This window comes from Thamnophis sirtalis, unplaced genomic scaffold, assembly GCF_051295495.1.
Source record: "Thamnophis sirtalis isolate CommonGarterSnake01/CBP01778 unplaced genomic scaffold, rThaSir2_p1.2 scaffold_4, whole genome shotgun sequence".
NCBI classification, from domain to species: Eukaryota; Metazoa; Chordata; class Lepidosauria; order Squamata; family Natricidae; genus Thamnophis; species Thamnophis sirtalis.
This window is the reverse complement of record NW_028261384.1, coordinates 99,180,674-99,201,785: the sequence shown is the minus strand read 5'-3', so window position 1 is coordinate 99,201,785 and position 21,112 is coordinate 99,180,674. Positions and strand designations below refer to the sequence as shown.

Genomic DNA, 21,112 nt, shown 5'->3' with positions numbered 1-21,112 from the left:
ATGGATGATATCTTGTTTATTTATTATAGTACATTTTTATTGGGTTATGAAGTATTATAAAATACAAAATACAAAAAGAAATAAGAGGATGGGGAGAGGGAAGGGGAAAGGGCAAAGAAAAGTGAGAGAGGGTAGGGAAGGAAAAAGAAAAAGTATTGACTTCCGACTCTATCTGTTACAGTAGGATAAGGCATTAACAATAAATCACAACTTTTTGTTTTACCATAATAGCACGAACCAGTCATTTCTACAAAAGTCTATCAGTCTAGTCTGTAAAACCCAGAATCAAAGTTTCATTCTTTTCCACATCAAACACAAAGTTCAGAAGCTGTTTTCTGGCATGGTATCTTATTTATTGACTTGACTCCCTGACAGCAAATGGTGGGAACAAATTTCCAAGTCTCAGTTCAGTCGTGTTTACCTTGTTAAGCTGTGCTTTGAACTCTGGATTCCACTTCACCATGTCTTTTGTCTTTTCTCTTGAATTAGTTCTTTATTGGATCCTTGATCTCAATCTGTGCCAGTCTTTGACTATGTTAAAAGGTGAAGGTAAAGGTTCCACTCGCACATATGTACTAGTTGTTCCTGACTCTAGGGGGTGGTGCTCATCTCCGTTTCAAAGCCAAAGAGCCAGTGCTGCCCGAAGAGGTCTCCATGGTCATGTGGCCGGCATGACTAACACCGAAGGTGAACGGAACACTGTTACCTTCCCACAAAAGGTTGTTCCCATTTTTCTACTTGCATTTTTACATGCTTTCGAATTGCTAGGTTGACAGAAGCTGGAACAAGTAATGGGAGCTCACTCCGTTATGTGGCACTAGGGATTTGAACCACCAAACTGCTGACCTTTCTGTTCGCCAAGCTCACTGAGCCACTGTGTCCCTCTTTGACTATGTTAGATATGTTTGACTTTGTTAGATATGGGTAAAAAGGACCCTTCTCTTCTAAAAGTTCTGCCTGAGTTTGTATATCACTCAACTGTGGCAGGCATCCAGTTTGCCATCTTTTTTGGCTGGCAGCCAGCAATGCTGACAGAGAAAAGTTGGTCTCTGAAACGCCCATCTGCCATGTACTATAATGGCAAATCAACTATCCTTATGGTGCCTGATCCCAAATTTATAAACTGAGATATGATTTTCTCCTGCTTTAGTTTTTTTGGAGGGGGTTTTATACAACTCAGACTTCATGCCCTAATTTTGGAAAAATATTCTAAAAACAAAAGTTGGCATCTTCAATCTTTTAACGTCTCATTAAAAAAACCAAGATGGCCCAGATTAGAATTTGTGTATGCTAGACGTGTTGAAAGCCATACTCTCAAATTTCTTCCTTTCAATCCTACAGCATGCCAGTATCCATATAGTGGGTGATTCAGAAATACAGTACAATTTCAATGCATCAGATTTCAGGCCCATACTCAGTGTCTCATGAAACCACGGTCAATTATCATCAGTCAGAATCAATTCTATTAATTAAGCTTTGGGTTTGATTCAGTGTAAACGAGCTGCCTATCTTTCTGTATCCCAGCAGGCAACCGGATCTAGGAAGTGAATTGTGAATGTTGGGCATTCAAGACCTCAAAATGCATTTTGAGGAATTGCTACAAGTGAGGATTGCTACAGAGCCAACGAAAGGAAGGGCTACTAAGAAATGCAAGGAAACAGTGACAGTTTGTTTCAAATTTTGGAACAGCAAATGGTTTATTTACAGATTATCATTTTCTCTGAGGCCTAACACTCTCTATAATGATCACATGAATGGGCCTATCCAGAGGAAAAATGAAGCATCTGCCTTGGGCGGCAGAGTGAACATAACAATGTAGAACTGAAAACAAATCTGACTGATAATCCACTGAAAATCGTCACTTGCAACTCTCTCTCATTTCAATTTGTATAAAAATTATTCCCAACGGACAAATATCATGCTGATGTGTGGGAAGATGTTTTGATTTTCCTTTTCTGCACATTCTCTTGGACTCAACATGCATAGGACACCTTCGTCATAATCAAATTGGCTCAATCCATATTGCAGTGCTCTATGAGGAGAGCTTCAGATATTTGAACAAACAGGCTAAGCTTTCTCTTGCAGAGAGAGGCAAGAATATCCATTGCAAGGATACACACACACTTAGAGAAATGGACACTGACATACATTCAGGAATTTTTTCTTATTCCTTGGATAAAGAAAATCTCTGGGGCTATACATTCTTTATCCAACAAGAATCCTCTTAAGCACCAAAACAGCATCCATTGCCTCTAGACAGACATTTCCATTTCCCACTCTTGACCTCAAAATCCTAACCTTATTTCTAATTTTATTTTCACTCACTTATATCCCTCCTGATCAAAGAATTTCAATATTATTTTAAACCCAAATGTCACTTAGGCTAAAAAATTAATCTGCTGGAAGTTTAAAATGCTAACCATTTTGTCAGGATTATCCCAATTAATCCAGAATTAATCTTAATCTTTACATTAACAGGATTAATGTTAAAATCAGATTAGCAGATAGACTGCACGCCCCCAGCACTAGAGGGGGTGATATTCAAGTGTGAAAAAAATGAATGTTTGTTGAAGATAATGATGGATTACCAAGAAAATATGGAAATGTATTAAAGGAGATTAAAAAAACCACAGTGATTCCCGTACAAAATGTAAAACAATACGATAATAATAATAAATATTTTTGGTTCTTTGGAATTTTTGGAATGTTGCTTCAAAAGCAAACTCGATTAAGTTCAGTGGAACATATTTTTGGGTAAGCAGGATTGTAGTCATTTGTATTTTACAATTGACAATTGTAGTCAATTGTAGATAGGACAACCATTTGTCTGAAATGGTATAGAGTTTTCTGCCTGAGCAGGGGGTTGGATTAGAAGATCTCCAATACCTCTTCTAACTCTTATTCTATTATTCTGCTATTCTGTCTAACCGAACAATGATAAGCAAGATTCCTTGTGCAGCAACATGCAAGTTTCATAGAGGTAACATTGCCGCATTTCAGTTTTCTCATTTCATTTCACAGACTAATTTAAGGACTGGCTGTGGACCTCTTCACTTTTAAGGAGAGCAAAGCAAGAAGATTCTATGCACTTCATCCTCACATTGTTTAAAAACAACATCAACAACCAAACACCCAATGAAATGTGTGACAAAAAGAAATACTTCTTCACAGAATGTATATTTTGCCCCTACCACAAGAGCTGGGATGGGCATTATTAGCTGTGTTTTCTTTCTTTTCTTTTTTTTAAAAAAGTGAGATTATTTTTCCCCAGCTGAAGTGCTGGGTTAATGTACTTCATAAATAAGGTGCCCACACAGAAGTTATTTATTACTGCTTTTACCAAGACAACTAAAATGAAGCCTCAGCATTTAGCAATGGAAATAGAGTAATTTTTAAGGCTTTGACCATTTCTTGAACTTGGTAAACAAATAAGCCTTAGATGTTTTCAGGCTATAATTGCATAAAAGAATCTAAGGACCACAAGTTACTACACAATTTCATCTTCAAGGTTTAACATGAGAGGAACCAATCATACACCAGAAATGTCTTTACAGGTAGTCCTCAAGTTATGACTACTCATTCAACAACCATTCTAAGATACAACAGCATTGAATGAGAGGGATTTATAACCAGTCCTTGGAATTCTGGCTGTCAGAGTGGTCCCATGCTAAAGTGACCATGATCTGAGCATTCAGGGTTTGCTTTACAATTATGATATTGCAGCGAGCTGGGGTTATGCGAGTAAGATTTGCTGACTTCCCATAAGCAAAGTCAATGGGGAAGCTTGCGAGAATTTGGAAGTTGCTCCCATTCTTGTTGCCTTTTCGCCTGTCCCCTATGGTGACTATACACCTAACTATACTCCACAGCATTTGCCTATGGAACCCACCACTTGCCCATAGCTCTCATCCTAAGCTCTTACTTGTTTGCCTACTAACCTGGGACTCTTTCCTCTTCCTGCTTAACAACCTGTGTAGTCCTGGGATTACAACAACAGCCAGAACTGCCTTTGTTAAGTGATGCAATTATGTGACGTCAAACTTTATGAATGTAGGCTTAAGCAATGGAAACTATAACCCAAGAACTACCTTGGTCAGTACTTCCTGCATCAAAAGTTCTAATTCTAATATCAGAAAAGATGAAAAGATGACAAAAAATATTATAGACCCATTGGAATCAATCCTCCACCAACAAAAGGTATATCACCTGAGGAAAGTTTTATAGCAAGAAGATGTACTTCTTCCAACAGGGAATTCCCCAGACAACATGGCCTCTATAGTTTAAACATATCTGGAAGGTACAAAGCAGTCTCATAGGGTCTGATTTCAAAACTGTCAAAGTACAAAGAGAATTGTTATATTTACCTTTCAATCTGTTTGTAATTTTCCTCTTCTGTTTTGGGCAAAAAGAGCACCTTGTAGAAGCTGATGCATATCCCCCAAAAAACATTGCATTCAAAATAAAACAGCCCAAACATTAAATAAAAGAAACCATATTACTGAAGGAAAACACTGTAAATAAGAAAAATATATACACATCACATCCTCTGACAGGAAGACTCTTTCCCAAGATGTCAGGTGCATAGATGTTTAGAATCTATTCATGTTATATACCACCTTTCCCCCATAACTTGAAAACTAAGCTAGTTTTCTAGGGATGAAAACTGATTCATATCAAACTTTGGTTGCCATGCAAAGTGTGACTTGCAAAATTTAATCATTATCAGGGAGAATTCCTTAGTAATAACTGCAACAGTTGCCCAGATGTCATTTAGAGAGCCAGCTGGTCTGACTTTCAGGGCTGTGGTTGCATTTGGACAGAAGATTATAGGCATTAATCCTCCTTGATATTTGCTTGATTCATTGGAACAGACATCTCTGATGCATGCAGTGCCAATCCCTAAAACTCCCAAGTTTGGAAATAAATCATCAGTATCTGCAAATTAAAACAAAGTTCTTATTTGACAGCAATCACTCTTGACCCAGCCTAAGTTGCCATACTAAATTAAGGGTGGGTGGGGGGGAAGAATCACCTTTCTAATATTGAATATAGGACATTGTATCCACTGGGACTTCTGAAATGAACAAAACCCACAGTTGATAAATCAATGTTCCTTTAAACATACTGTAGATACAAAATGTTTTTATCTGGTCACTTTAATATTCAAATTTCCACTGCGACATTGTCCTACAATTGTATTGTGAGAACTCAATTTCAAAAAAATAAAAATAAAGAAGTGTATGGAATTATTTTCAATCATCACTAAGATAACCACAGCCTTCAAGTGGACATTAGATATTATGAAAAGAGATTTACAGTGTGTGATTTGGAGGTGAGACATGAGACTCATTCATTGAAAATTAGTCATTGCAGGTTAAAGATTATCTAATACACATGAAAGCTACATAAGCTGAGAAAAATACTTGGAAAATAATGTATACAAATGGGGGAGAAATCTTTTTTTAAAAGTCTTAATAAACAAAGTGGATGATGGATTTTTTTTTTATACACTGAAGTGCCTGAACCAGTTTCCTTTCTCTGGTTGCTGGAGCTGCAGTTGCTAGGTTACTAAAGAACCATTTAGAACCAAAATGCATTTGGATGATAGATGATAGAACTTGCAATGGGAAAGAGGGACCAGAAGTTCCTCTGATAAGTATGGATGAAGGTTGAGGGTGAGAGAGCCAGTTGAAAGAAAGACAAATCTTCTTTGGGTGATAAATGGGATAAAATGAGAAGAAGAAAGGAAAAAAGGAAGTCAGCATTGAAACATTGATGGGCAGACCCAACTCATGCTATACCCAATTACTGCAATGCAGATTAAGGTTTTTTAGAAGGACTTTCTGCTTGTGAAGATTGGTTTGGACCATGGAGTCCTTCCCGCAGGAGAAAAATAATTTTAAAATGTGATTTTGGAGAGTGTAGGAACAGAAAAGAGAACAGGCAAAGTTCATATAACTGATTAGATTCAGAGGGTGCACTTAACTTAGATACTCAATTAAATCGTTTTCTGCATTCACACAATATATAGAACCACAAAATAGTAAATTGGCTGGTTTTACAAAACACAAAACGCAAATCACAAAAAATAGCCAAATTAAAATTAATAAAGCTTCATGTGTTGTTCAAATCCAGTCACTGCCTACAAGCTCAATTCACTACATCGTGCACAGTGTAACCATGCTATTTAAAGCTCCATATTTTCTCTTTGTGAAGGTATTTTGTAAAGAACCAATCTTAACATACACATTTGTAAGTATCATTTTTACTTTTGCTGTCTCTGCTGGCAAGCATTTGTCCATGACTTTCTGTAGTCTTTGAAAATGGTGAGCTTCAGATGTCTAAGAGTGGGCACAGGGAACCATTGTCTATAACCTGCTACTTTCTACATATGTTGGACGATAACTCCTTTTTCACCACCATGACAGTAATCAAAGTGGCTGGATATTATATATGTATGTATGTATGTATGTATGTATGTATGTATGTATGTATGTATGTATATATGTATATGTATATGTATATGTATATGTATATTTTCAAATGCACTAAAGAAACATCAGTTTGACATATGTTAATCCAGAATATACTAATTTGGATTATAATCTCCAATCTATTCTTGATCATTTCTTTTTTTATAAAGAAATTTTTTTGAATAAACACAAACAGATAAAACATACACACACAAAAATACAAAACCATCTTCCATTACAAATTGTAGAAAGTGTGTCAATTGGTTACAAAACCCTCCATGCATCCCTGACACAGTCATCACCTACAATTCATATCAAATCATATATTTTAAATCAAATATATTTCTATATAACTATCATCATACCTCAACCTTCATTTGACTGTAATTGTTTTTACGTCCTTTTATGTAAAATATTCCAGATTTAAAGCAGAACCACATAATGGCATTCCCTTAGCTTTTCCCAATATCACCCAGTAACATTATATCTTTATAACATGTTCTAAATAAAAATTGGATATATTTAATAACAGAGTTTCTAAACCTCCTTTCGTAGTCACCATTTGCAATTTATATCAAATTACCTCTTATCAAACCAATACATATATATGCATTATTATCATTATCAATCAATTATTTAATTGTATCCATTATTACTTCATTTTATACATAATGCTCTAAATTTAACTAAATTTGACTTAATTTTTTTATTATAAGCTTTCATTACATCAACCTGTGTCTTTCCGGTAATAGCACAATCTTATGTCTCTTACTATTTGTAGCATTAATATTCTGGTTATTTCCTTAGTAAGCTTTGTATGGACTTCTCTTCGCAACTTATTGCTTATTGCATATCTTGTATAAGCTCGAAACCCTCCATCTGCTTCTTTGATCAGCTTATCTTTGGTTATCACTAGTGCTTCTGACAAAGTTTTTCTCCTTAATTCCATCAATTCTTCTCTCTTCTCTTCTATACTTTGAAATCTGGGATACAGCTCCAGTTCACCTATCTCCCCTTTCCATATTCCACTCTTTCCATTCCAATCACGCTCAGTTCACCGTCAGTATCAACAATTTTCTCATCTCTTTGTTTATTTTTTCCTTCAGTTTTTAAAACTCTGACCTCCACTTTCTTCATTTGATGAACATCCTCAATTTTTCCATCAAATTTTACTGTTCTGTGATCTATGTTCTCCAATCTCTTCTCAATTTTCTCTGTTACTTCTAATAATTTTTGAATTTCAAACATAATCTTTTGCAATGTTAAGGTTTCTTTTTCATATTGTGCCATACTTCCAACTTGCAAACACTGCCACTCTGGCATTCAAAACTTTTTATTAAATTTAAAGCAAGTTCATTTATAATCTTTCAAGACAAGGCTTTGTTTTCACTCCACTCCAGCTGCCAATAAAGCTCCCAAAGAGCACCTGTAAAAACAACCCATGCTCTTCTCACTATCATTCTCTGTAAATATGCTGAGGAACCTTGAAATGCAAAGTCAAATGATCAAAGAGAAAAAAGAAAAGACAATATTTCCAAGCCTTCCAAGCCTCCAGCCTCCAAGTGGCAGTGTTATTTCCTTTCCCTCTGTCATTACAGCCCTATTTGTATTCCTTTTATATCTTCTTTATATTCCAGGCTTAAAGAAAACAAAATTCTTAAATGGAGAAACCCCATCCAATCCAGCATTATAAAAATAAGGAAAAAGATTTTAATCCATAGGTATGAAAGAAAGAATATAAAAAGTAGTAGAAGAAAAACTAATCTGTTCAATTTAAAGAATAGGAAACAATTGCAAAAGTTCCATTCGTAAAAGAAAATTTTTTAAAAAGGATAACACACTGTCTAGTGTTGCTTAATTTTGCCACTTGTTCTCTTCTGTTTTCAAATTTAATTTAGCTTTAATTTTTTGGGGGGGTAGTCTCTTTTATAATAATAAGATTTCCTCACCAGATGGACACACTTTCTCTTTCCATTTTCCTCCTGTTCCGGAGCTGTCCCAACTTCAGCAGCTTCAATGGCTGTGCTTCTGTCGCCAGCAAAAAGAGATTTTCCTGGATCAGTCAGGGACTTTGCAGTGTCCCTGAGATCAGCAGGACATACTCTTTCCTGTCAACATCTCTTCAGAACGGTTTGGGACCAAAAGTGCTGTGCAGTGGCAAACATATCGACTGCGATATTGGAGCTCCAAGATTGCACACTGTGTCATTGCGACATCAGTTCCTCCTTCCTATTCTTGATCATTTCTTAATGTTCAATAAGGGCAGATATCCTCCATTATTTATGTTGCGCAATATTCTGGTTTGTGCTTTCAATGGTAAATATAAACATCATATGTCTGTTGGCATTAAGCAAGAAAATGCATTGTTGTTGTTGAATTCACCTCAATGTGAAAAAAGACAATATGCTAGTCCCTCAGATCACGGAATAGGGGAGGGAGAAGGGACAATACAGTCTTATCTCATGTTGTAAAGCATTAATTCAGTTTCCTTCCTCTCCTAAACCATCCATAGCAATAAAACCTAGTAATATTTTGTCATGAATATTTGTCTACTCAGAATATTACTTATATCTCCCTTCTGAAATCAATTTAAGAACCACAGACAGAGCCATATATCTATTCATAAAATACAAATACTTATGGTAGATTTGAAGAACACCTTCTCCTTCACCCTCTCCTCTGACTCAAAGTTATCCAGTGAAACTTATTAGAAGTAGATTTAAGACAAGAGGGGGGGAGCAATCCTTCATACAGCATATGACCATAGGATATGGAACTTATTGTCATAGGATGTGGTGGAGCGTATGTATTTTAAAAGGACATGTGCCATGGTCATGGAGACGAAGAGGTTCATTTAAAGCTATTTGCCACACTAACTACATGGAACCCACAGAAGCAAGAGTAATCTACTTCCAAAGTATTTATTAGAGCAGTATGCAGAAGTTTTGTGTTTCATAGAATTTATTATACACAAAACATACTTTCTTGAATTCCAATGTCTCGTATTGGTTGAATGTGAATATACAGTATGTATAACTTTCAACTAGGTGGAAAAAAATGGGAAGCTTTCAGATTCAGATTAATGTCAGAGTTCCAAATAGCATCCAAAAGTAAATCAGAGTCCAAGACAAAGTATTGCTCAAAGTTCCAATTTATTAAGAGAGCCATGTTGGCACATCTGGAAAACCTCGAATCTGAAAGCTTCCCGGTTTTCCCCACCCAGTTGAAAGTTCAAAATCTTGCCCCCACATGCACAATCTCCCACAATCAGAATACATGGTCCAATCTCCCACTGCCATGCTGGCAGTTCCACCCATCCAATTCCAGTCAGTGCAGATATGCAAAGACAAAGCATGACCTTGGCTTTCTAGAAAGAATTTTGTTATGGCTACATAGTATGCAACTCCTTACAATCCCTCCTCCTATTTCCCCACAATAGAAAATGCATAGCAGAAAAATAGAAAGTGTGGCAGGCCAAAGACCCAAAAGAAAAGATGGCTGCAGGCCTGACACAGTATACAAATTTCTTCTACAAAAAGCAAAGCAAAAACAAAGCTTTGGCTTGCATATACCTATTCTTATTTGTGTAAGTCAATGACCAACATTGGCTTCTGACTGTACTCTAAATCTGAGCACACAGAAACCAAACCTGCCCAAAAGTATTTGCCTTACAAAGCTTGCTGCCATGTGTTGAGTCCAGGAACCAAAGAAAGCATTAGGAAGAGAATCAGGCTGGCTCCTTTCTGATTGCCTAGACTCTGCGAGGGATGGAAGGAAAATATAAGGTTTGCAAGTTTCTGTTTCTATTATGAATCTCAATAAAGTGTAGTTTTAATCATCTTGAGGAGTCTGCTTCCTAGTCAGATCTATCTCAAAGGCATCACCAAGGACCATAATTTATTCTCTTTCATCACTTAGAAAAAATGCAGAGTCATCCTGGAAATGAGTTTTGGCTTATATCTACACTGCTCCAGGTTGCATATGCAATTAACACAACAAAAATATTTTCCATATTAAAAATGTATATTTTTAAAACTCAAATGAAATCTCCTCTGAACATATCAGGGAACAAGCCAGGCTGTAACCTTTGTCTTGGAACAGATTGTTATACGCATGCAGGCAGTATTTTGAATGAATTACTGTATAACATTATAAAAAAGTAAGATCCCACCTGCAATTTGACAGGGTGTTATATAGTCACAGTTTGAATTCTCAGTGAGAATGAAGCCTTTCATGCAGTGTTGTCGCTTTGAGACCACAAAAAAAGAGACTAGTATTTATTTTCTCCCGCTTAATATTTATTTCTAGTTGGAAGCATATACCTTTTTCTAGAGTAGTCATTACAAATCAGGTCTGAAAAGCAGGCTGCCAATACTGAGAAGAGTGCTAATTATGTGATTCAGCATTTGTATCAGAATTCAGCATAAACTGGGAATCTTAGCTTTGAGCCAAATAGCAACACTCATGCTTTTCAAGTAGAAAGGACAGGATACAACCCTTGATATACCTAGTTTAAAGCTTTATAAGGTAGCAAGTGATGGGAAAGGATATATTAAGTAGCCTGAGTGGATTTTAATCTACGTCTTGTGCTTAAAAAATTAAAATGAGATTCACATTAGAATAGAACACAGTAATTTCATTTGCTTCAGGCCTAAAACTATCTAACGCCGCTACAGGGAACACCAACATCATTCTTTTTCTTTCTGCAAACTGGAGCAAAGCTGGCTTGGAAGCAGAGGTGGGTTCCTACCAGTTCGCACCTATTCGGTAGAACCGGTTCCTCAAATCTACCATTAGAAGAGGTTCCACCAGTGGACCTGGAAAGCAGGCCACACCTACAGAAGAGGTTCCAAATTTTTTTGAAACCCACCACTGCTTGGAAGCAAACCATGTTTTGCATATTAACACAACTTTATTTATTTATTTAAAATATTTATATTCAGCCTATCTGCAAATCAACAGTTAAAACAACTGTATGCATAAAATCAATTAAAACCATAAACATTAAAAATGTAACACCAAAGTTAAACTTCCAACATCCTTATTATATCCTTTCATCCATCTCACCCCAGTGGTGGGTTTCCATTTTTCTTACTACCGGTTCGCTCATGCGTAATGTTTCTGCATATGCACAGAAGCATCTGGAGAGTGGGTGGAGCCTTCCACCACCACCACTACTGCTTTTCCCGATCCGGGCTAAACCGGGAGCAACCCATCTCTGCCCCATCCTATCCCAGTGCTTGGGAGGGGGGAAATCAGGTCTTCAGTGCTTTTTGGATGGCTATAAGGGGAGTGGTTTGCCAAACCTCAAGTGGAAGAGTGTTCCACAGGGCAGAAGTCACCAGAGAAAAGGCACCTTTCCTGGATTCCCTAAAATGGCCACATTTAAGGGAAAAGATCAGAGCCATGCTCACTGACCTGATAGGATGTGTAGAGGTGCCACATAGGCTCTAAGACAGCAACAGTGATAGAATGTACTGATGAGTTGGATCCCCAGGGAGAAGGGGAGCGTCCCACAGGAGTAAGAGGCAACTCAGGCCAGGTGTTAGATATGAGTGGAACAGGATGAAGACAGTCCCTCCCTAATAGTTCACAGACTCTATTGTAGATGCAGATAGTCTTCAGTCTGGCAAGATTTATATCAGACCTTAAACCAAGAATAATGTAATATTCTTTTCAAGCTGGGTTTTTAAAAATTATTTTACACCTATAGACAAAATCATCCCCTCCTGCAAGCAGACATTAACCACTGCTTGAACCTAACCACATGTGCCCTCCTGGGTTTGGGGGGGGGGGGCGTTAATCAACCAGGAGGGACCTGAGTCCAAAACACAGGTAGCCAAATTCATTGCCACAAGGAACTGTCCTCAAGAGCAACTGAATTGAACTCCTTCAGATAACAAGGCCGAGGCTTGTCTCCATCACCTCCAAAGGATCTGGCCCAGTTCTGAGTGCACTCAAGCAAGAGTGTTTCTCATTGTGACCCTGCAAGGACAGCTCAGGCTCCTCCTTATGCAGATGAACTTTTTCACCCAAAACAGAGATGCCAATTGGCTGCCTGCAGATGCATTGAGAAGTAATTAAACTGCCTGTGTCATCACAAGGTAAGTCCTAATATAGTCTCTTACTCTTGCTTGATCAGCCTTGCTCTTTTCCTCAAGTGTGTTCTCTCTTATGTCGCTTTATTTTTCTGAGTCTCTTGGTAAACAATGGAGATCTATAAGTTCCACATACAGAGAGTGTCCACATAGTAGAGATTCAGTCCATGATCCTCATCACCTGCTCATTCCAAGCTGTGACAAAAGCCTCTGCTCAACCATGCAACAGAGTTTCAGGAAAAATCCCAAGCTCCTTCTGAAACCACACTGGTTCATCGGTGCTTGGGGCAGGCCAGTCAAATAGGCTCCACCATCCAGCGGTGGGTAGCAACTGTGGAGAACTCCAAGGTCAAGAGAGAGTGGTCTGTCCATGAGAACGAACTAATGATAAGCCCTCCAAATCCAGATCATGATACTACTGCCTGGAGGCTACTAACAGCAGATCTAATGGGTGACCCCCTTTGAGAGTAGGGCCAGATCCATGACTGCCATGATAGCCATGCACTATCTCACACCTTGCTCCCCACCGCCACCCCAGAACATAAGCCTGGAAATCTCCACTGGGTAGACAAGAGCCCAACAGCATGAGGATGCTGCTGCCCTATAGGGAGGAAGCAATCTCCATTGGTCCAAGTTCACAAACAGGGTCTTATAGCTGGTGATTTCAGGGCCTCTAGTGACTACTGGAGACTCACAAAAGACAACAGCCACCGTGCACAACCAAATTTCAGTGATACAGACCAGATTAGCATTCTCATCCATGATCAAGTTGTGGATGACAACATTTTTATTACATGCTGATCTGCATTCAAAAGAGAGTTCAATCAGAGAGACTAAAACTCTAAAACCTGGTAATGGAGCTGAGCAGAGCAAGTCAGAACAGTCTTAAGCACTGATGTTGCCTTGCCTGAGAATAGCCTTCCCCTTGTCTCCTGCCCATATTTCCCTACAGCTGTCACCACTGCAATACCTTCTCCTGTCCTCTCTTCTCTTTTACCATTTATTGTTACTTCACTTTTATTACTTTACTTTTTTATTCATCTATTTTTATTTGTTTTAATTGCTGTGTTTTGCATTGATTATAATTTTGTTATCTTTATTTTTATTATTCATAATTGTCTTGAGTGCCATTTTGGGGGAGAAAGAAAGAGTATAGATTTAATAAATATGTGATTTTCTTCAAATAGTTTACCATCTTTGTTCATTCTTAAGCTGCAGGTAGTATGCAAGAGATGTGGCTATCTTCCATGAGAGGCTGCCACAGTGTAAGTGGGGAAGAGGGTGGGACACTAATTTCTATATGTCATGGTCTTTGCTAATGAGAGTGAGACAGATCTCATGCAGAAAATAAGATAAAGGGAAATTTATAATTTTACTTAATTTAGAATTTTCGATATATACAAAGACCTGACTCTTCTCCATTACTTAATCAGATGCATGACCATTACAATCTATAGCACTTTAAATCTGCCCATCACCTTGGTATTTTTACAAAAGAAAATCCCAATATATACATCCACTATTCTATTTACTTTATCCCAAATGGGAATAACCACATCATGCAGAATTGATATGAATTGTAGGTTTGGTTCAGATAAAACTCAATCTGTCAAATCTGAATTAACAAAGCACTGCATCTATGTTCCCATAACATGTTATGTCCAAACATATGAATATTGTTAAGGCTTAACATGATGACAAAATTCATACACACTAAACCAGTATCTTGGTTTTTGCAATACAATAGATCAGAAAAAGTGCAACTCAGTTTTAATCTAGTAGAGCATTTTGTGTCACCTGAGCCACAGTCTCTCAGTTCTTGCTTATTTTTTTACAACTCGCAATGGCAAATAATATATGTGTCTGGCAGGATATTTTTCTAATGTTAAAAAAAATCCTCTATTTTAAATGCAAGGCATGAGTTTAAAATATGACAAATGCCTAGTCCTGCCCCTGCCTTCAGTTGTTAGATAGATGTGTTATACCCAATACTACTATTAGCAAAAGCCTAGATTTCTGTTTTTTTTAAAGTGAAGAAGGAAATTCTTCTAACTAGGAAAAAAGGAATTTCCTTTTCCAAACCATGTGTGCAATATATGAGTCATTGCTAAGAATGTTCATTCATCCACTGAAAACCAAGAAAAAGTCTTAAAATAGCCTGTGACAATAAGATATTTATACCTCAGATTCTAGAAGTGTTACAAGCTTGATCTTTTTTCAAAAAAACCAAAAGCTGAAAGTGTGGGCATTGTGGTTTACTTGAGGAATAATTCTTACTCTCGTAGAAGCCTACATTTTTCTGTTCTGTCTCACAGGCTTAGGTTGATATCCTGCATTTAGCAAAAGGTTGTTTCTTTGGTTCTGGTTTAAAATGTTGCATGCATTCTGATATTGTATTTGCTGTGAGGGAAAAGAGTGGTTCTAAATTTGATAAATAAAAAAGTAAACATATGGTTTTGAATATGTGATTATGCAAGCCCAATCATTACCCATATTTAAAGCAGCTGGGGCAAGAATCCTAGATTATCACTGGTGTGTAAAAGAAAAAAAATCACTTAGAACTGTTTTGAAATTAAATTCACTGTCCCTTCAATAAAGAATTTTGGGGATGATAGTGTTTTGTATCTAGAATTATGAGCATTTCTGTCCTTTGGAAAAGCAGCACTTGGTTATCAAAAGCTTTTGTAGACCACCATGAAATGTTAAGAGTGATCTCATACCACAAATGTTGTGAAATGTTGGTGTTCTGAGTTGAACTCTCACTTTTGTGAAGAATTGAGTGGATCAGCCGCAATACTCTTTCAGACTGCTAGTTATCCACAGACTACTGTTGGGAACTGTTAAGATTTAATATTTAGATAAGATTGTGTGCTTTTAGAAGAATTGGGAGCAAATGAAGTCTCAGTCCTTTGTGTGTAATATTTACAGACTCCTTGCTGGATGAAATAAACAAATATAAATCAGGGATCAGCCATGTGTAGCTGTACTAATAATACCGGATTGAAACTTCTGTTATTCCTCATCGTTGGTCATGCTGGATAGGACAGATGGAGTTGGAGCTTAACGACATCTGGAAAGCTGCACCTTTCCCATGCCTGCTTGAATAAACTGAATTGGTATAAAACATCTTCTTGTGCTCTTCTGTCTACCCTGCTATCCCATTACTCCACATGGCCATCTTCCAGGGCTGTAATCATTTGTAAACAGTTGGGAAAGTTGTACATCTATTTGTAATATCTAATTCTCTTACTCCCACAGCTGCAGTTCTGCACTTGCAGATGGTGAAACAGGTTCCAAGACCACTTAATGCTTGCAAAGTTGGCAGCAAATGTAAGTAATGCAACAAATGTCAAGGTGTATATTAAGAACCAAGATGTATCAAGTTTATTGATTTGGAGCGGAACATTTTACTCATACCATTTCCTGGCAGAGTAGATGTGTATGTATGTAATGTATATGAATGTGTGTCTTTGTATGTATGCATATATGCATGCATCTTTGTGTGTATGTACATGTATGCATGTAAACATATATAGACAGACACATAGTTTTCTGCCTTTCACTTAAAATTAACTGCCCGAAGCAGCCAAGTAGCTCTGCCGAATAACGGAACCAGCCAAACATGTTTGGGGAATTAAGAGCTGCCTATTAAAAATAAGAAATGTGGTGCAAGAAAAAGGGCTAAGGAAGCCGAGTTTTCAATTGCCCATTCCTTCATGGACATATCTGCCTACGCACACATAAAATACAGAGAAAAGGTGGGTAAGCACATGCATTTGTTTCAAATAAAAGCATGGAGGGGAAAAATTGGAAGTACTGACCTTAAAGCTCCAGTAGTTGGGTTGCTAACAAAAAAAGAACAAAAAAACAGAACAACAAAAAAATACCATTAAGATTCTGTTTTGAGAAAACAGTTGACTTTAAACAGTGTGATAAGTGATCATGTTTAATTGGTTTGTTTAAAGTCCCCTCCCAATGGTTTTTTTAAAAACAAAAGTCATGAATTCCCTAAAATGAATTGAAATGGTCAGTGTGTATCACATAGGAAGGCTTCAGTCAGGTAGATACAGTGATATAGATGTGAAATTTTACCGCAAGAATAAATAAAAGAGCAAAGAGTTCAAGATCCTACTTCATCCTAAAAGAATGTTTTCCCATCTAGAAACTATAGTTAAACTAGTAACACTGGTATATATATATATTACATATATTACACATATATATGTAATATTGCATGTTATTTTACTACCTAAAGGAAAGGAAAGGAAGGGAAAGGAAAGCAACGTCAGTATCACATATTGATTTTTATCTTGAAGTCTGATGATAAAGAATATTTTAAATTATGACTAAACAGAATAACACATAGAGGACAAATGCCTCTCTGTAAAATAATTTATTCAAACTGGTCCCCTGCCAGATATGGCTTTATTTTATTTTAAATAATTCCAATTATTATTATTTAATTGCAAACAATAAGAACACATGATAGGTTACATAGCAATGTAAAGAGAGAGAGAGAGACACAACATGGAGCACATTCCAGCTATCATTAAATATTTGCCCTCCCCACTGATCGTTAAAGAATAATTCATCATGTACTCAGTCTCCAAATAAAGCTACAAATGTTGCTTAATTTTGGCTAGGTTTTACTCATGACATATGCCTTATTTTCTTAAGGTAGAATTATACTACTGATTAGCACACCTATGAATAACTTTAGATACCTGGAAAAAGTATGCAATTTCAATTTATATGGCAATCAAAGCAGCAGTGGAGATGCTCAAATGGATATGCCATAAGGGAAGTTAAGCCATATTGAGAAGTGAAAGATGCTGAAACTAGACTTAACAATGTACATAGTTCCATCTATGAAAAAAAAAAGATGCCATCTTATTTTCTTTGCTCACAGACTGAGCAAAATGCAATTTAACTACCTTTGGTTAATAATGTAGTAGTATAGAACCTTGAGGAGTATTCTTAATTTGGTATGTGAATAGAACAAAATATCTTATTTGTTTCTTCTCCAATGGACATACACTTAAGGAATTTCATAAGCAAAATTATAGGTCTATATCCCCAAATCTAAACATAGGCAGAAGTAGAAACAAGAGACTGAATAAAGAGCCACAAATGATGGACATATTGAAATCTGAATTGCCAGCATTACAATGTGCAATAATTGATTGCAACTCAGAATGTCATGAATTGTAATAAAAAAAAAATCATTTGTAGTTTTCTCATTTTCTAGTCTTGGGGGGAGGGGATTAGAATTTAAACAATGAACTGGCAGCAGCCCAGATTAGTACATCTTGTGAAACTAAATGTTTTCTGGTTTGTGGTGTTAGCTCCTAATTAAATATTTCTTTATGAACATACAGATCTGGAACACAGAACCACTGAAATGAAGGGAGGAAAAGGCCACAAGTTTTGATGACTTAGCTACACCAATCAGCCTCAAATTCTTCCTGGTTTTGAATAATATCTAGTTCACTCAAAAGCTATATTCTTTCTTAGCTTCAGAACATAACAGATATAGATTGAATTCCTACATTAATTTAATTACCATAAATTTGTTTAGATCAGTAGAAAGTATTTCTGAGTAATAAACATGTGTTGGAATACATGCTACTCATTAAAAAGGAGGATTCTGTAGCAGAAAGATAGAAAAGGTCCCTGTGCATGATGTCATTAAACCCCTCCTATAATTCAGAATTAATTAATTCAGCACAACTTTGTTAAACAATGATTCATCATCCTACATTTAGAGAGCGGCGTGTCAGGGGGTATGCTTAGCTAGAGCTTCTCTTAGCACATTAGCTTTCCATGTGTAGTAAAGAGAGTTAATGACTTGGGACAGCTTTCATGCAATCCTTCATGATTCTGTAAAAGATGAGCTGAACTTCCCACTGCTACTTACACATTACAACCATGTTTTGCCCTGCAGGACAAATATCTGCTTCACTGGTACTGATGGAATTTTAATAAGAAAAACAGTGTGCAGCTCTGCTGTCCCTATTCAATTTCTTTTTCCTCTCAGCTATTAGCTTTTGGAAAAAAAAAACATTTAGGGGGTCTTGATCGAAAATTTCCATTGTCATTCCTAATTCTGAAACCCAGGAAGTGAGGTAGTCCTAAACTGACCCCCAATTGAAAAATCAGATCTTTAGTAAAGGTAAAGGTTCTCCTTGCACATATGTGCTAGTCATTCCCAACTCTAGGGGGCAGTATTCATCTATTTCAAAGCTGAAGAGCCAGCGCTGTCCGAAGACGTCTCTGTGGTCATGTGGCTGGCATGACAAAATGCCAAAGGCATATGGAATGCTGTTACCTTCCCACCAAAGGTGTTCCCTACTTTTCTACTTGCATTTTTTACTTGCTTTAGAACTGCTAGGTTGGCAGAAGCTGGGACAAGTAACGGGAGCTTACTCAGTTACGCAACGCTAGTGATTCGAACTACTGAACTGCCAACCTTTTGATCTGCAAACTCAGCATCTTAGCTACTGAACCACTGTGTCTGGGTCTTTAATACCAAGTGGTAAATATAAACAGATTACTGTACTTTCACAATTTGTTTTGCCCTATAAGTCTCCCCCCACCACCACATTCTTTTAGTTTTTGCTTTCCACCATATGGAACCTTCAGTGGAAGATAATTATTTGCATACAGATGAGTCATTTGAGAAGATAATGATTTGTTTGCAACCTATTGAGTGGAGAAGATTGTGTTCTGTGTTACCATATTGCTCTACTGAAGATTCTAGTTGTTTCGCAAATCCAGGAAGAATGCATAGATTTCTCCATATTTCAATTACTCAGATTAACGGAGGGCATTCTTATTTCTGGCTTAAAGCAAAGTATTATTTCAAGCAAGCGAGGTTTTTTTTAATAAAAATAGTGGGGAAGCAGAATAATTAATTGTGGTTCAATGATATTTTTTAGGCTAGGCTGAACATGCTAACTATCTGATTCTTGGCAACATTTTCAACTCTTGCATTATTTCTCAAAGCTATCTACCATACTGCATACCCTTCAGTGCAGCTATTGGCACAGGAAATCAATTGTATTGCAGCAGACTGAGATGGTGTTGACATCAGCGGATTTTCCTCCTATTTTAGAGAAAAGCAGGAAGAAGAACCACAATTAATTACATTCTGTTTGTACTGGTGGATCAGAGGGCAATAAGAATAAATGATAGACTTATTAATGCCAATAAAAAACAGGAGAAATTATGCAGAAAGGACAGTATGAAGAATAGCAAAGGCTAAGGAATAGATAATATCAAGGAATAAAACATACCAATATGACTATGAAACTGCAGATCACTGAAGGTAAAACAGAATTAAGGCTCCAAAACTTGTTTTCAGTGCAATGATTGAAAGTTCACAAAGACATATGTGTTTTTAATATATACAAAATATTTTTCATAAGCAAACAAATAGAATGTTATGCACCCTAGATAATTCATTTTATTCTTTCTTCCCCAATCATAGCTTTCCCAATCTTTTCCCTCATGCAATCATTATTCTGTGACTAAGATGCATGATCTTTATTGATACGATTTTGTTGGTTTTCAGGGCTGCAATATCCTGAGTGTACATCAATACACTGCATATACTTCCTAAAAAATGGGATATAGGTAACAGTATGTTTGCTTATGATATCATTCCCAGATGAGAGATCCTAGCTTGTATATGTGGACTGAATGTAAAACTAAGTCTTGAGAATTCTTCCTACTTCTTAATTTGAGACAAACAGATGCCAATAAAGATCTTCAATTTTGGAAAAAGATGAAAGTTGCATGGCATCAAATCTGGACTATATGGAAGATGAGGTCAAACAGTAGACCCAACTTCACAATTGTCTATTGCAGCAAATTTTCTTTTTAATGTTTCATAGCTTTGAGCATTGCAATGTAGCTCTATCAGGTGTTGGTAAATTCTAGATTCAAAGAAATTCATGTAAATAGCACCATCTCTGCTCCAAAAAGTAGCTTCAAGTTTTCCTTTTTGGGGGAAAAAAGGAAATTGTGATAATATTTCATGGATGAATGCTTCATTTCTGGGTCATAAAGATAAGCTGATATTTCATCTGCTGTCACAATACTGTGAAGAAATATCTTACCTACATTCTTATAGTGTGACAACAATTCTAGCAAATTTTAACTCTTGAAGTTTTCATCTCTGCTATCAGCATGCAAAGGAACCCATCTTGTATACATATTTCCATACTGAAGAACATAAATATGACCTACATATTTCAGTGAAATGCCAAACCTGTGAACAATTTTTTGAGTGATCTGCTGACTGTCCTTAATCAGTTTGTTAACCTTACTTATTCTATGTGAAACTTGTCATTTGTTGTCACAAGTTGTCCACTTTATTCTTGATCACAAAAATAAGTTTTTTTCTGTTTCACCATCATTATGTTGGCCCAGTAACACATAGTCATCACCATTAATAGCTTTCCTTTGATACTGAATTTCAATTGGAAGGACTCTTGTTGTTCCAAAATTCAATGATAGCACATTGCTGAAAGTAGGTTC

The 21,112-nt window shown here is 36.7% G+C and overlaps 1 protein-coding gene across 10 annotated transcripts in view; it reads right to left on the bottom strand.

Moving 5' to 3' along the window:
* SRCIN1 (SRC kinase signaling inhibitor 1) overlaps nt 1–21,112 on the bottom strand; it is a 309,886-nt gene that overhangs the window by 77,208 nt on the left and 211,566 nt on the right. For 8 of the 10 annotated variants that reach the window (XM_087713548.1, XM_087713550.1, XM_087713547.1 and 5 more), the window contains one exon: nt 16,393–16,416. The exons of the other annotated variants lie outside the window; for them this stretch is intronic. In XM_087713548.1, the coding sequence (XP_087569674.1) occupies nt 16,393–16,416 (24 nt within the window). The remainder of the gene's footprint in view (nt 1–16,392; nt 16,417–21,112) is intronic. 10 annotated transcript variants of the gene reach the window in all.